This window comes from Sciurus vulgaris, assembly GCF_902686455.1.
Source record: "Sciurus vulgaris genome assembly, chromosome: X".
Taxonomy (NCBI): Eukaryota; Metazoa; Chordata; class Mammalia; order Rodentia; family Sciuridae; genus Sciurus; species Sciurus vulgaris.
The window spans coordinates 13,991,981-14,007,272 of NC_136471.1; the positions used below are offsets into that span (position 1 = coordinate 13,991,981).

General features: G+C 36.9%; 1 protein-coding gene across 10 annotated transcripts in view; it reads left to right on the top strand.

The window, feature by feature from the left end:
• Positions 1 to 15,292, top strand: part of ATP11C (ATPase phospholipid transporting 11C (ATP11C blood group)) — a 205,513-nt gene that overhangs the window by 96,955 nt on the left and 93,266 nt on the right. For all 10 annotated transcript variants that reach the window (XM_079124796.1, XM_079124795.1, XM_079124797.1 and 7 more), the window contains 3 exons: positions 2,722 to 2,841; positions 12,321 to 12,410; positions 14,765 to 14,845. In XM_079124796.1, coding sequence (XP_078980922.1) covers positions 2,722 to 2,841; positions 12,321 to 12,410; positions 14,765 to 14,845 — 291 coding nt within the window. The remainder of the gene's footprint in view (positions 1 to 2,721; positions 2,842 to 12,320; positions 12,411 to 14,764; positions 14,846 to 15,292) is intronic.

A 15,292-nucleotide genomic window follows, 5' to 3' on the forward strand; every position in this document is an offset into this window, starting at 1 on the left:
AGTTCAAGGACAACCTCACAATTTAGCAAGATCCTAAGCAACTTAATGAGACCCTACTCAAAATAAAAAGTGATGGGGATGTGGCTCAGTGGTAAAGTACTCCTGGATTAAATCCCAACCCCCCACCCCCCCAAAAAAAAAGAAAGAAAGAAATTATGGTTAACTGATACCTTTATGTCTGCCAACCCCTGAAAAGTCTTAAGAGGTGGGCTTTGTTTCAGAGCTTGTGCCTGCTTTTCAGTGATGGACTCGTATTGAAGACTATTTTTCTGCAGTTCTTGTCTAGTTATGGGTCTAGAGGCAATCAGGAAACAAATTATACTTCCCACAGCTGTCCATTTTTTATGACTAGTGAAGACATGGATTTTTAAGATGGTAATAGTTGAATAAGAGTACCATTTTATTGTTTGATTTTTATTGAGAAGTTATTTTTGTTATAAGTTACTTTTTAAATAAAAAAAACAAAGGCTGAATGTTTTCTTATATGCAGATGCTAATTCACAATAAGTGGGGGATAGGGAAGAATAGGGTTACTTTATATTAGGTAGAGGGGAGTGAAGGGAGGGGAAGGGGTATGGGGTAAGGAAGGATAGCAGAGTAAAACAAACATTATTACCTCATGTACACATATGACTGCATGACCTACATAATCCTACAATACATATAATCAGAAAAATGAGAAGTTATATTCCATTTATGTATGATCTATAAAAATGTGTAAGTGTATTCTATTGTCATGTACAACAAATTAGAATAAAAAATTTAAAAAACATTCAGATCACACTGTAAAGATATACATCAAGAACACAAGAGGGTGATTTTTGTCTTGTAGAAACAAATTTAAATAACCTTCTCAGTTAATTCCTATATCTTAAGTATACTTTTAAAATATTTTTGATACTTTTTATGTGATGTGTCATTTAAACCAAGTTTGTGCCAGTGTAATCCCATTGGCTCGGAAGGCTGAAGCAGGAGGATCGTGAGTTCAAAGCCAGCCTCAGCAACTCAGCGGGGCTCTAAGCAACTCAGGGAGACCCTGTCTCTAAATTATAACCAAAAAAGGACTGGGGATGTCACTCAGTTGGTAAGTGCCCCTGGGTTCATTCCCCAGTACCAAAAACAAACAAACAAATAAAAGAGTTTGTGTTAAAGCACTTCAAGTTAAAAAAAAAGAAGGCCTTTTCTAAGGACATTTGGTTGGGAATCAGTCCAGCACAGGATGGACTCTACTAATGAATTACAATGTATGGTGGCAGGATCATATACTTCCACTCCAAATGGGTACCATCCAAATGGGAATTTTTTTTTTAATGCTTCCTTCCTCCTTGGAGTTTCTGTACCATGGCAAATTCAAAACCAAAGAAACTAATGCCACTGTTTTAACACTCTACATTGGCAGTAAGTAGAAAATTACAGTGAATTTACATATGAGTTCAGAATTGCCATTTTGATGTGAACCAAACAGTATGAAATAGTTGTAGAAAATTCCACCAGAGGTTGCATATTCATCAGATTTTAGGGTGAATCAGGCATGGAAAAGTTATTTACTCCTTACCACCTCACCCCCAATCCTCAGGAAGCTCCAAACACAAACCTGCCTGCACTATTTTGCCCTATTTTGAAAAATACTCAGAAGTGGTCATTCTACATCCTCTTTCAGACCCTCAATATCATCATCTAACAACAGTCACTGCCAGGATCTGCAGTGAAACATATATGCCTCTACCAGCATAGTAATTTCAATCCATTTTCTCCAATTATTGAGATAGTGGTCACTTAGGCCTTATTCTTTAAATGCCATTGAAATATAGGGAATTCATAAAAATATCATATGCCTGGAAAACTGCATTTTTGCGTTTTCCTTTCTATGTTCTCTAGCACTGTAGAGATTGAAGATTATTTAGAACCAGGAACAATACTAGTTCATGTTTATTTTAAGTCAATCAGTGGCCACTGTAATCAAGGAGAGAAATCTATATTAGCAGTGCAAGAAACATCCAGCCTCACTGACCCTTTACCTCCTTTGCTCCTTCCCACTTGTAGAACAACTGAGAACTTGCAGGAAAGGCAACTCTTCCTTGTTTATAGACACTTCTTATTATGTGTAAAATTAAACAACAATATGACTATTAAAGGATGCAAATTACATTGTATGTATGAACTTGACATTTTTGTAGTTCAAATTGGTACATTGTAAGGGTTAGGTCTACTGTGAAGACTAAAACAGAAGACAGGATTGGGGTGAAGACAAAGTATGAATCATGCAATTGTGTTCACTTTGGGTTGAAAAATGGATATTAAGGGAAATTTTAGTGCTTTTATCAGTAACTGTTTCAGATCCTATATATTATGGTTGCAGACAGAAGACAGTCAGTGAATTAAAGCTACCATTCTGGTAAGGTATCATTTACTGCTTTCTAGGAACTATGCCATATTTTGGGGTATATTTCCCTGAACTCATTTGGATGCTTTCTTTCATCATTTTAGAATTACACTGTTGGCCTCACAACAATTGGTTCAAACAGCACATTTACTAATCTTCCCTAAGTCAGCAACTAAAAGCTTAGTGGATTTTGAATTTCCTAACAAGGATTTCTCCCTTCCCTACTACTGTTTCTCCCCAGATTATAGGCAAACATGCTTAGACAAGAATTCTAAGCTTGGTAGAAGCATGGACAAATGTGATAAAAAGTTGACTTTTCTCCTCTTTCTCTTGATCAGTGTGCTGGAGAAGAGAAACGAGTTGGTACACGCACAGTGTTTGTTGGCAATCATCCAGTTTCAGAAACAGAAGCTTACATTGCACAGAGATTTTGTGATAATAGAATAGTCTCATCTAAGGTAAGTTTTTTTCAACTCAATAGATGTTCACATAGTAAGTCAGATAATGCACTTATTTATGATTCTGAGGAAGCTGTTACATTTATATATGCATACATGGTTACATCCTTATACGGATTGTATATCAACTAAGATAAGTGTTCCCCTGAAAGCTTATTTTTTTAAAGCTCATCATTTTGTTTTGTTATAGCTGAAAGATCATTCACTTGCCTTCCACTATAATTCACAGTGCCTGTTGATTATGCATATTATGTTAAGCCTTGAAGTGTGCTAAAAGTAGTAATTATTGAGCTGGCGGTGTTGCTCAGTGATAGCACACTTGCCTAGCCTTGGGTTTCATCTCCAGCAACTGGGGAGGGGGGTAATTATTCACTTGTGCAAAGCTTCCTAAAATTTTTGGCCTAGGATATAAATTATTTGCATTCTTTTTTGGAGTGTGCTATTCTGGTACATCTTTCATTGGTATCTCTTTCTGTTTCCCCTCCCTCCTCTATCTTGCTTCTCACATACATCCTGGATACATTCTTCTCAATAAAAGGGTACATTCTGTTCAGTATATGGTTTGACCTGTGACTTGTCGAGAGTACAGTCATTATAGCTGTGTCACCATTTGAATAACCATCTTCAGAGTAGCATAATGCTAAAAGCACTGGACTGGAATTTTTGTACACCTGCATTTAAATCCTGCCCATCCATTTACTAGCTTATCACCTTGGCCACATTACTTGCTCTGAGTCTGAGTGTCCTCTTTTGTGCAGTGGCTAATAATCCATATGTGAAAATACTTCTTATAGTACCTGGTACCCAGTAGTCATCATTCTACAAGTATTATTTTGCTAAGTTTTACTCCGAGGCTAGGTGGTAGATGGCTGGCCCACTGCTGTCTCTTACTACATAGAACAGATCTTGAAAATTTCCCTTACTTCTTCATGTAGCCTGGCAAGGCAGAGCTAAAATGTTGATGATATCTGGTTCACTGCATGTTTGCAGTCACTTAGGACCTAAAACAACAGAATTTTACCTTTCCTTAAAAATATAATATTTTGATTTTTAAACATGCATTTGATTTCTCTTTTGTGTAGTAATATATAAGAGATTGTTCAGTTGGAAGATCAACATGTAAAATGTAGACAGGATATTGAAAACAAATGTCTGATAAGCAGATCTATAGGCCTATAGAACAATGTAAATATATTTGTATAAAATATATGCTTCCTGTTATTCTTAAACCATATGGCACAAATCTTATCAGTCAGAGGTTTACATACTTATGCCCAGGAGAGTAAATAACCTGTTCACTGCAAATTTTGAATCATCTTATGCTATTCAAGTAAATAATTAGGGTAGACCTTTGACTCAGAGTTACAAAGCTGAAAGTTCCTAAGATGTCATCTTGTTCAACTTGCTGAATTACAGAACAAGAAACTAAACCCAGAGAAATTAAGTTAGTGGCATGGTCACTACACAGAGTTAGTGATAAAGTTGGGAGCACAACTACTTTATGAAGTCTGGTGGCTCTGTAAAAAGTCCTTTTCATATTGTATATTCAAGAGAGAATTTGAGGGCTGGGGAGATAGCTCAGTTGGTAGAGTGCTTGCCTTGCAAGCACAAGGCCCTGGGTTCAATCCCCAGCACCACCACCAAAAAAAAAAAAAAAAAAAAGAGAGAGAGAGAGAATTTGGCTAGGGGGGGAAGAGGAAAGGGGAGAGAGTAGTAAGAGAAACAAAAACAAAAGAAACAAAACCCCTTAACTTCTAACAGAGAAAATAAAGCAAAGTAAAAAACAAATTTTTTAAAATTATAAAAACAAGCAAAAAATTATGAACCAACCAGCACAGTAGAAACACCAAAAAGGCAGGGGGGTTATTAATGAAACAATGGCCTGTGTTGAGTTGGTTAAAACTGTTGACAAGGATGAATATTCACTGCTTATGCCAGACTGCCCATTTGTTTCTTCTTGTACTATGTAGCACTTAGAGAGAGCAATTTCTGGGGGTCATTAAACCCTTTCTCTTTTGGGTTGCTCAGCAACTACTAGCTGGAGCCTCCTGGAATGGAAGCTGGTTCAAATAGCTCTCAGCTTCCCTTCTCACTAGTATAAGGTAGGAGGAAATGGGAAGTACTATCAATTTAAGTTTTGTCTGGACAGACTAGATTCATGCACTCCCAGGTCAGGGTTGATGCAGAGTTTGTGGCTGGTATTTAGCACTGATCAGAACTTTGGAACTTTTTTGGGTGGTATCTCTAGGGCTGGGCCAATGCTGGTCTTTACTGGGTGCCTGAATCTCAGGATTCTACTGAGAATTCTCATAGGGCAGAATAACCAACCTCCACACATCTGTCCTACCCATGAATATGGCCTTCCAGGCTTAGTCTCTGAGTATAATTTCATCTGCCTATTCAGTTTCCTGACCCTCTTCACCTGGTCATGTGAGCCACCAGAGTGAAAGGGAAAGCAAGTTGCACTCCCATCCATATCATTGACCTGAATCCCCCAGGGTACAGTCTTCTCTGTGCCTGTTTTAATCACATTCTTCTAAGTGCATTCTAGGCCATATGGTAGGCATTTGCTGGGACAGTTTGGTAATACTTGATATGATGTCTCAGGCTCCTGCAGTAGCAAACTGCAGTGTAGAGTCTTAAAGATGGCTCCCTACCTCAGCTCTCTACTTGCCAGTTGAGAGAAACAGCACTTTTCAAACACTGGCTTGCTGTGCAACCTTTGATTAAGCTAAATTCAAACTGCTTTCTCTGCCAAGTTTGTCTTTTTCTTTCTTTCTATTAGTGTTATCCCTCTCTTCTGCAGCAAACTGGTGCCTGTGCCTCCACTGGCTTTGCTATAGTGTGGTCTTTCTTGTCCTCTGTTCAAAGCATGCAAATTTCTGGATCTCTGTGAATCTCTGACTACTGAATTTCAGTGAATTCCCTCTGTCGCCCACCTCACTGAGAAGCAGTATTCCCCCTGCTTCAGTCCTGAGCCACTGAGCAACTGGAAAGCGCACCCTTCTTGTAATTTGCCGTCTTTGATCTCTGTTGCTTTTTGGTGGGGGTAGGAGTGTTTTACCATGAACTTACATCCTCCGTCCTATTTACTTATTTGCTTATTTTTATATTGAGACAGGGTCTTGCTAAGTTGCTGATGGTCTCACTACATTGCTGAGGTTGACCTTGAACTTAAAAATCCTTCTGCCTTGGCCTCCCAAACTGCTGTGATTATAGGCATGCCGCACCATTGCCTGGCCTCCTATGTTTCATGTTTTAAAAGAATATATGACTCACCTTAATTCTCAGCTCTTATGAATTTCATAGGATATTTTCCTGTATTTTATCTTAACTTCAGTTAGGCCACTAAGTAAAACAATGCAATCATTAAAAACATAGGAGCCCATGGGGAAGCTACAATTCTGTTTATCTATCTCACCATTTCATACACACACACACACACACACACACACACACACACACACACACACACACATGAAAACAGAATAAAAAAAGAACTTTTCTACACTGATAGCCATCTCTTTGTTTCTGAATGTTATGTTTATAGTTTTTTCTAATTACCTGCTGATGAACTGATCTTTCATCAGAGCTGTTGAGCAGGAAAAGAAGAGTTGGTAATATAGTGACTTGAGAGAAAGAATGAAATCTTATTACCATAATCTTAATATAATGAATAAATGTGAGGAGAGCACATAGTATAATAGTAAGGAACTTCATCCCTGGAGACTGAAGACCCAGGTTGGAAGTTAAAGTCATTTTCTTCATCTCAATTCTCTTATCTGTATAATAGGGATATTAATAGTATCTAACCCTGTGGGATTATGGTGAAGATAAAATGAACTAATCCACATGAAGCTTTTAGCACTTTGCTTGGCATGTAGTAACAACTCAATAAATGGTAGTTGCTATTGCTGGTGTTTTTTGTCATTATTATTACAGTACTGAGTGGTACTGTTGATTTCTTCAGACTTGTATATTTTAAATACGTGAAGTGGTCTCTTTCAGAGGGAAGTCTTCAGATCTACTCTGGAGAGACCAACAATTTCATAATGGATTTTTTTTTTCTTATCTCTTGGCTCTTCAATATACCAGAATCTTTTAATTAAAGAAATGTACAATTTATAGAATATTTTAGCTGCTTTCCAACTTTAGAACATGTGCTTATTTCTTTTCTCTACCCTTTAGTTATTTATAACTACCTTAATCAGGTGGAGTTTTTTCGTTGTTATTTACAAATGCCATCCATAATGTCAGTGTAACACTAAAAATATTGTTAATGCATAGAACACTGAAGACTACCACTTTGACCTAGTTTAATTTTATTTACTGATAAAATTAGTGTTCTTGCTGGGCATGGTGATGGATGCCTATAATCCGAGTGACTCAGGAGGCTGAGGCAGGGAGATCAGTTTCAAAGTCAGCCTCATCAACTTAACAAGGCCCTAAATGACTTAGTGAGACCCTATCTCAAAAAGGGGATGTGGCTCAGTGGTTCAGTGTCGTGGGTTCTATCCCTGGTACGAAAAAAACACATAAAATGATTTTTTAAAAAATAGTGTTCTTTTTTTTCTCTTGAGAACACATATACTTTCTTTAGAAAAATTTTTCCTCTGCAGCCTTCCTCCTATTGTTTTTTCAGGGGAGTGGGGTACCAGGAATTGAACCCAGGGGTGCCTAACCACTGAGCAACATACATCCTCAGCCTTTTTTTTTTTTTTTTTTTTTTGTATTTTATTTAGAGACAAGACCTCTCTGAGTTACTAACGCTGGCTCTGTATTCATGATCCTCCTGTCTCAGCCACTCGACCTGCTGGGATTACAGGTGTGAGCCACCTTACTACTTTAATGTTCTCTGTAGGGAACTTTAGGAATCACCAGAATTTTGTAACAGGTAGAAAACTTGGAAATTCCCTTTTTTAGCAAAAGGTGCTTTGATTGCATCCTGCTCAAAGTTTAAGATCTTTAGATTCCATGTTTGTTTCTCCTTTTGTATAGTCTTCTTTTTTTAAATATTGCTTTGTTTTATTTATTTTTATGTGGTGGTGAGGATTAAATCCAGTGCCTCAAGCTTGCTAGGCAAGCCCTCTACCACTGAGCTACAACCCCAGGCCCTATGTTTGTTTCTTTTACAGTTTTTTCCTTTAAAAATTCTGTGCCACATCTTAAGGTCCTTCAGTGGGATTATAATCAATGATCTCCACCTAACTCATTTTGAAGGTGTGCTCATGGTTACGCTTATTTCTTGGATCAAAAAGTTTCAAGTCTAAAATTATACTAATGTTTCTCCTCAGTTAAAAAATCAGAATCATCAACCAGGTGCAGTGGCACATGTCTGTAATCCCAGCAACTTGAGAAACTGAGACCCTATCTCAAAATTAAAAAAAAAAAAAAAAACTGACTGGGGATGTGGCTCAGTAGTTAAATCCCTCTGGGTTCAATCCATGGTACAAAATAAAATCATAATCATCAGCAGAATTAATTATACTTCTACTTCTTTTTGTTCTTCTCTCTTTAATTTTTTTGGCAATACTGGGGATTGAATCCAGGGTTGCTTAACCACTGAGCCACATCCAAAACCCCTTTTAAAATTTTTTTATGGATGCAATTAATGCACCTTTTGCTATTTTTAGACATGGCCTTGCTAAGTTGGTAAGGCTGGCCTCAAGCTTGGGATTCTCCTGCTTCATCTTCCCAAGCCGCTAGGTTTACAGGAGTGAGCCATGGCACCTGGTTTCTTAGCAAGAATTTATACCAGGTGTGGTGGTGTACACCTTTAATCCTAATGACTCTGGAGGTTGAAGCAGGAGGATTAAAAGTTTGAAACTAGCCTCAGCAACTTATGGAGGCCCTAAGCAATTTTAGCAAGACCCTGCCTGTCTCAAAATAAAAAAAAATAATAATGACTGGGTTTGTGGCTCAGTGGTTAATTGTCCCTGGGTTCAATCCCCAGTTCTGGGGGCAGGCTACTTATGTCAGAAAGCCTCAGTTCTCGTCACTGTATCTTAAACAGCTACTGTGCACATTTTATTCCTGTGATTAACATTTTTTATGGTTGGTAGCAACTCAACAAGCCTGAGAGTCCACTTTTTAGATAAACATTTTGAATAATTTGGTGTATATGATTCTGATTCAATTTCACTTCTAATTAAAAAAGTCTGAAAAGTAGGTTTCTCTTGGTCTATGTTAAAATATTACATTTTATATTATGTTTACAATATATCATATATTAGTATTGAATTTACATTATAAAAAGGTGTGATTAAATCTTGATATGCCTTTTAGTTAAATCAGTGGAGTAAATGGCCAAGGCACAAGTTTTAATCAATATTTATTGATTAAAGGGGTCTTGAGGATGTAGCTCAGTTGTAGAACACTTGCCTAGCATTTGTGAGACCTTAGGTTCCATCCCCAGCACTACAACAAATGTTTTTCTTAATTAAAAAACCTCTGTTTCTTGTGCTAGGCATCTGTGATGAGGGAACTTATGACACCCTGAGGTCTTAATAGCTAATGCCATGATGAAGGAGAGAAGAGGACATATAAGCAATAGTTTCCTATTAAGGGTATAAGCAGAATTCCTTAAGGAAGCAGTTCATTTAGTAAATTCAAACAGTGGTCAGGCTGGGATTGTATCTCAGTGGTAGAACTAGCATGCTGGAGGCCCTGAATTGGAACACCAACACTGCAAAAAACAATAAACAACCCCTTCCCCCTTAAAAAAAAGCAATAGTATATCAACATTAATAGGGCTTAGAAAAAACAACAAAAAAGTGCTCCCTTTTGATATGTTAACACCACTCCCCACAGAGGACAACTGTCCTTAATGCTTATTTAATTAAAATAATTTTGTTTGGGAACAGAAGGTCATCATACCAGAAGCTCAGCTATTAGCCTATTGTTAGAATTTACGTTATTGTTTTAGGAAATTGATCCCAAGTAATTGGAATAGTAAGCATCTGTCTGGACTTTGTCAGTTTCAAAGTGATTGGATCAATGTTAGTTTTTTATTGTTTGGTTTGGTTTGGTTTGGTTGGTTTTGGTACTGGGGATTGGACACAGGGGTATTCTGTCACTGAGCTACGCCTATAGCTCTTTTTATTTTGAGGCAGGGTCTTGTTAAGTTGCTTAGGGCCTCGCTAAGTCACTGAGGCTATCCTCAAATTCGCAATCCTCCTGCGTTAGCTTCTCAAGTTGTTAGGATTACAGGCATGCACCAATGTGCTCAGCTGGATCAATGATTTTGACTAGTTTTATTGTTGTTGTTGTTGTTGTTGTTCACAAGTTATACCAGGAATCTCATGAAAATGTGGGGTCTTTTCTCCCAAATAATGCATATTCATGCATAATTCTGCATTTTTTGGAATGGTCCTCCCTCAGGCATTTCCTTGGACCCCAGGGGAAGAGCCTTCTGAATAGGCTACTAAAGGTATCTGCCTCCTTTTGCCTTCATTCTTTCAGTATTCTCTGAACTTTGAGCCTTTAAGTTTTTTTAAAAGAGAGGTTAGTAATAAATTCCCATATACTCTGTCATGCTTTATGACTGGCTTTTCAGTCACCTTATTAATGGATGTGTTCTCATATTATGCACGTAATTGGTATGGAGATGTTTCAAGTGTAGAGTTAGCCTTTTATGTAAGAATCATTATTTTCTAGGTTCTGGTCTTTATTGAGATATCTAGAATCAGACATGGTGGTCCATGCCTGTAATCCCAGCAATTTGGGAGGCTGAAGCAGGAGAATCCCAAGCTCAAGGATAGCCTAAGCAACTTAGTGAGGCCTTAAGCAACTTAATAAGACCCTGTCTCAAAATTTAAAAAAAAATTAAATATATCTAGAAAGTTTCGCTTTTTTTTAAATTTATTTTTATTGTAAACAAATGGGATATATCTTGTTTCTCTGTACATGAAGTAGAGGCATACCATTTGTGTAATCATACATTTATATAGGGTAATGGCATTTGATTGATTGTTATTTTTTCCTTCCCCCCACCCCTCCCACCCCTCTTTTCCCTCTATACTGTCCCTCCTTCCACCCCCCATTATGTGTCATCATCCGCTTATCAGCAAGATCATTCGTCCTTTGGCTTTTTGAGATTGGCTTCTCTCACTTAGCATGATATTCTCCAATTTCATCCATTTGCCTGCAAATGCCATAATTTTATTATTCTTTATGGCTGAGTAATATTCCATTGTGTATATATACCACAGTTTCTTTATCCATTCATCAACTGAAGGGCATCTAGGTTGGTTCCACAATCTGGCTATTGTGGATTGAGCAGCTATGAACATTGATGTGGCTGCATCACTGTAGTATGCTAATTTTAAGTCCTTTGGGTATAGGCCAAGGAGTGGGATAGCTGGGTCAACAGATATATGAAAAAATGTTCGACATCTCTAGTAATAAGAGAAATGCAAATCAAAACTACCCTAAGATTCCATCTCACCCCAATTAGAATGGCGATTATGAAGAATACAAGCAACAATAAGTGTTGTCAAGGATGTGGGGAAAAGGCACACTCATACGTTGCTGGTGGGGTTGCAAATTGGTGCATCCACTCTGGAAAGCAGTATGGAGATTCCTTAGAAAACTTGGAATGGACCCACCATTTGACCCAGCTATCCCACTCCTTGGCATATACCCAAAGTATTTAAAATCAGCGTACTACAGATATGCAGCCACATCAATGTTCAAGTTCCACTTCTTAAGGTGACTTTTAAATGACCTACACCTTGAGCTTAAGGTATCAGTAACAATGTACATGTGGTTTGATAGTTGGCTAAAAAATTCTCTCCTTTTGTCCGTGTATAATTTGGCACTGAAAACTGTATAAAAGCCCAAGGGTAGAATGCTGTTGATTAAAGTGAAAGCCCTGTATGACCCAGGATTATGTGTATACCTCCTTAGCTGTCATGAAGATGGGACAGTTTTTATCTCTGATAATGATCAAGACTCCAGAGGTTTGTGAAGACAGGGGAATTTGTTCATTCATTTATTCAAATACTCTATTGTCTAATTTATACCAGGCAGTGTGCTAGGATGAGCAGTCTGCTTTTATAGATTGCCTATTGTGCAATAGACTTGTATAGATTGCCTATAGTACAAATCATTACCTATTGATGGAGAAACTGAAATGAAAAATGTACACATTTATAATTCACTGTAGTGAGTGCTATCAAGTAAGAATTACTATAGGATGATCTGAGAGCATATAACAAGGAACCTATTTTAGATGGGCTTAGAGAAAAAAAAATGTGAACTAAATTGCCATTGTAATGCTCAGAGTGAAACTTCATTTCTGAAAAAAAATTATATACAATAACCTTTAACTATATTCTTAGGTGTATATGTGAGGTTTAAGTTTCAAAGTGTTTTATATACCAAATATCAGTTTACATGATGACCTGGACCCATATAAGTCATTACTATTAGGATTTTTCAATTTTCCTTTCTAATATTTTTTTCTTCCTCCCTTATAGTACACACTTTGGAATTTCCTCCCAAAGAACCTGTTTGAACAGTTTAGAAGGATTGCAAATTTTTATTTTCTCATCATTTTCCTTGTACAGGTAAGAGCTCCATAAATAACTGTTCAGCTTTGAGAATTTGAGTTTGATTGATTCAATTTCTAACCTTATGCCCTGTGATTAAAAACAAAAGATGTTCTAAGACTGATTATGACTTTTAAAGTAGAAATAATTACCTAAAGAGTTATGATTTTATAGATTTTTCAAAGTTATATTTTTACTAGGAAACTTGAGATATAATTTAATTGTTCTTTCTTTTAAGTTTTCATGAATTTCATATATTTGTTCATCCTAGAAGGATATGTCTCATAGCCTTTAAAGAGTCAATATATATGAAAATCAAAATTCATTTAAATTAATAGTTTTTACTTAAACATCAGTACCAGCCTAATTAAAAACTTAATCACTTATCATTCTGATTGCTAATTTTGCTCTGCCTCATTCACTTACTCCCTTGAAGCATGAAAGCCTCGTAGATTTATGTTTCTGTGTTCTTACTATGCTTTTGCATTTTAAATTTTAGAATTTTAAATTTTCTTCTATCTTTAAGTCTATAAACTATTAGTCTTTCTATTACCGTAATTATCTCTGAAATTTTTACTACATTAAAGGTGCTTTTTTGGCTTGTCTAATTTTTAAGTAAAGCCAAAAAGTTCCAATGCAATTGTTCAAATGCCTGTTGATTGTTAAGTGCTTCTGTTTATCCACTTTCAGGCTTCAAGTCTACAGAAGTATAATTGAATTTAGCCCTGCTACTTAAAACCAGTCTGGGATATAGCGTAGGAAAGAGCCAATTTCAATACAAATGGTAGAACATTTAAAAAGTTATGCATTTGAGATCCATGGTCAGATGTCTTAAAGACATAAAATAAACAACATAGTGGATTCTGCTTGAGAGGGAGTCTTTCTAGGTGGTGGGCAGTACCTTTCAATTTCATTTAGGAAATGTGTACCAAAAACCTAGTGTGCCATGCAGCAGTTCAGACAACAAAAATGATAACAGCTATGATGAAGATCAAACTGTGGCTTTTCTACTCTTAAGGAATTTGTTATTGCTGAGAAGACAGTCATATATTCGCTTAATGTAGTAAAGATCATTCATGTGAAGATAAAATACCATTCGTGTGGTATGAGCAAAATGGTATGAGTATACAGTGCAAGTTACAATTTTTCCCCCTACCCAAGAGGAGCTTGAGAAGGCTTCAAAACGTAGCTTAGTGTCCAGACTGAGCCTTGAAGAATTAGTACAGGTTTCTCTGGTAGAGAATGCCAGACCAGTATCTCAAGGGTAGAGAAGAGGTTACATAAAGGCATGGAACCATGTAAAATTCTCTTGTGTACACTTCTGTGTGGCAGAGGCAGGCCTGGCAGGAGATTGGAGATATGAGTCAGTGAGTTATGAGGGTAGACTGAAGTCATGATCCCTCTCCCTCAAATCTAGTTCTCTTTCAGTATATCCTATTTAAATGAATGACAATATCCACACAGGCATGTTAACCAGACTCTTGGAAGACATCTTTAATCAAATTTAGTCTAACTCCTTACCAGTTTTGCTATTTTCATTTTATTAATACCTCTCTGGTACTACTTTTCATGCCTGTTGCTTCCACTGTAGTCCAAGCCATCATTTTTCATTTGAATTATAGCAATGGCCTCCCAAATAGACTGTCTTTCCACTCTTGTTCCTTTCCTATCCATCTTACACAGTGCTTTGAGAATAATCTTTTCAGGATGTGATTCTGTTCATGTGACATCTCCCTGCCTAAAACCTTCAAGGATTTCCCATTGTTTGTAGGATGAAGAATGAATAGCTTACCCTGGTCCAGAAGACCCTGCACAATTTGGCCCCTTCCTCCTCCAGTCCCGTCTCATGCCACACTCCTTCTTACCACTGGCTTCCTTTATTTTTCCTTACATATGCCATTCTCCCTCCTACTGTAGAGACTTTGTGTATGTTGTTTGCTGTACCTGGAAAGCCAACTTTGATCTAGTTAACTTTTATTTACCCTTCACATCTTAGCATCTGCACTCTTATTTTAATGTCTGGTTTTCCCTGTGAGCTTTCTGCTATGGGAAGGCAGGGATTTGTGTCTATCTCATTTAAAGTAGGATCTCTAAAGACAAACTGAAACACAGGAACTGACAGAATGCTACTCAACAAATAGGTAGTAAATAAATGGATGTATTTCAATAAAGGACCAAGTTGGGATAAAAACTAAGCGTGAATTTACAAAAACTAACCTGTGGATTGTTTTTGTTGTAATGAAAATTAACATTGACCCTGCTACTGGAATGTTTTGTCTGCATTTCTGCCTGAAATGTTTATAACATGTAAGTGCTACATATGAATTAATGTCTAATTTTCATTTTACTTTTGATTTAATTTCCTCACTTAGGTCACAGTAGACACACCAACTAGCCCAGTTACAAGTGGACTTCCACTTTTCTTTGTTATAACTGTTACAGCCATCAAGCAGGTAATTTTCTTATTTACATTTGTATCTGCATTTCAGTCCATCCTAATTTGAATTTCATTGTCAAAGACTTCATATTTATATATTGTGGGCAGTGTCCTTGATAGATTTAGTTTATACTTAGTTCCCATTGAAAACCTAGTTAAATGATAGTAAGGCACATGCTTAATTTATTTGTTCCTTTCTTCCTCTATATCTGTGTGTGGGTATGTAAGAGTAAAAGAGTGGGTAGAAGGTACAACTCAGTTGGGAAATGGGAAGCAGGTTTTTAATATGGATTAATTGTTCTAGTGTAACGAGTCTTAGTGAAAATTTCCTGTGCCAGTAGATTTTCTTTCTTTCTTTTTTTTTTTTTTTTTTTGTCATTGTTGCCTATAGCACAGGACTCAAGGGTATAAATACTTGAATTTTATACTTTCCTGATGGTGCCAAAAGGCATGGTAGGGAAGG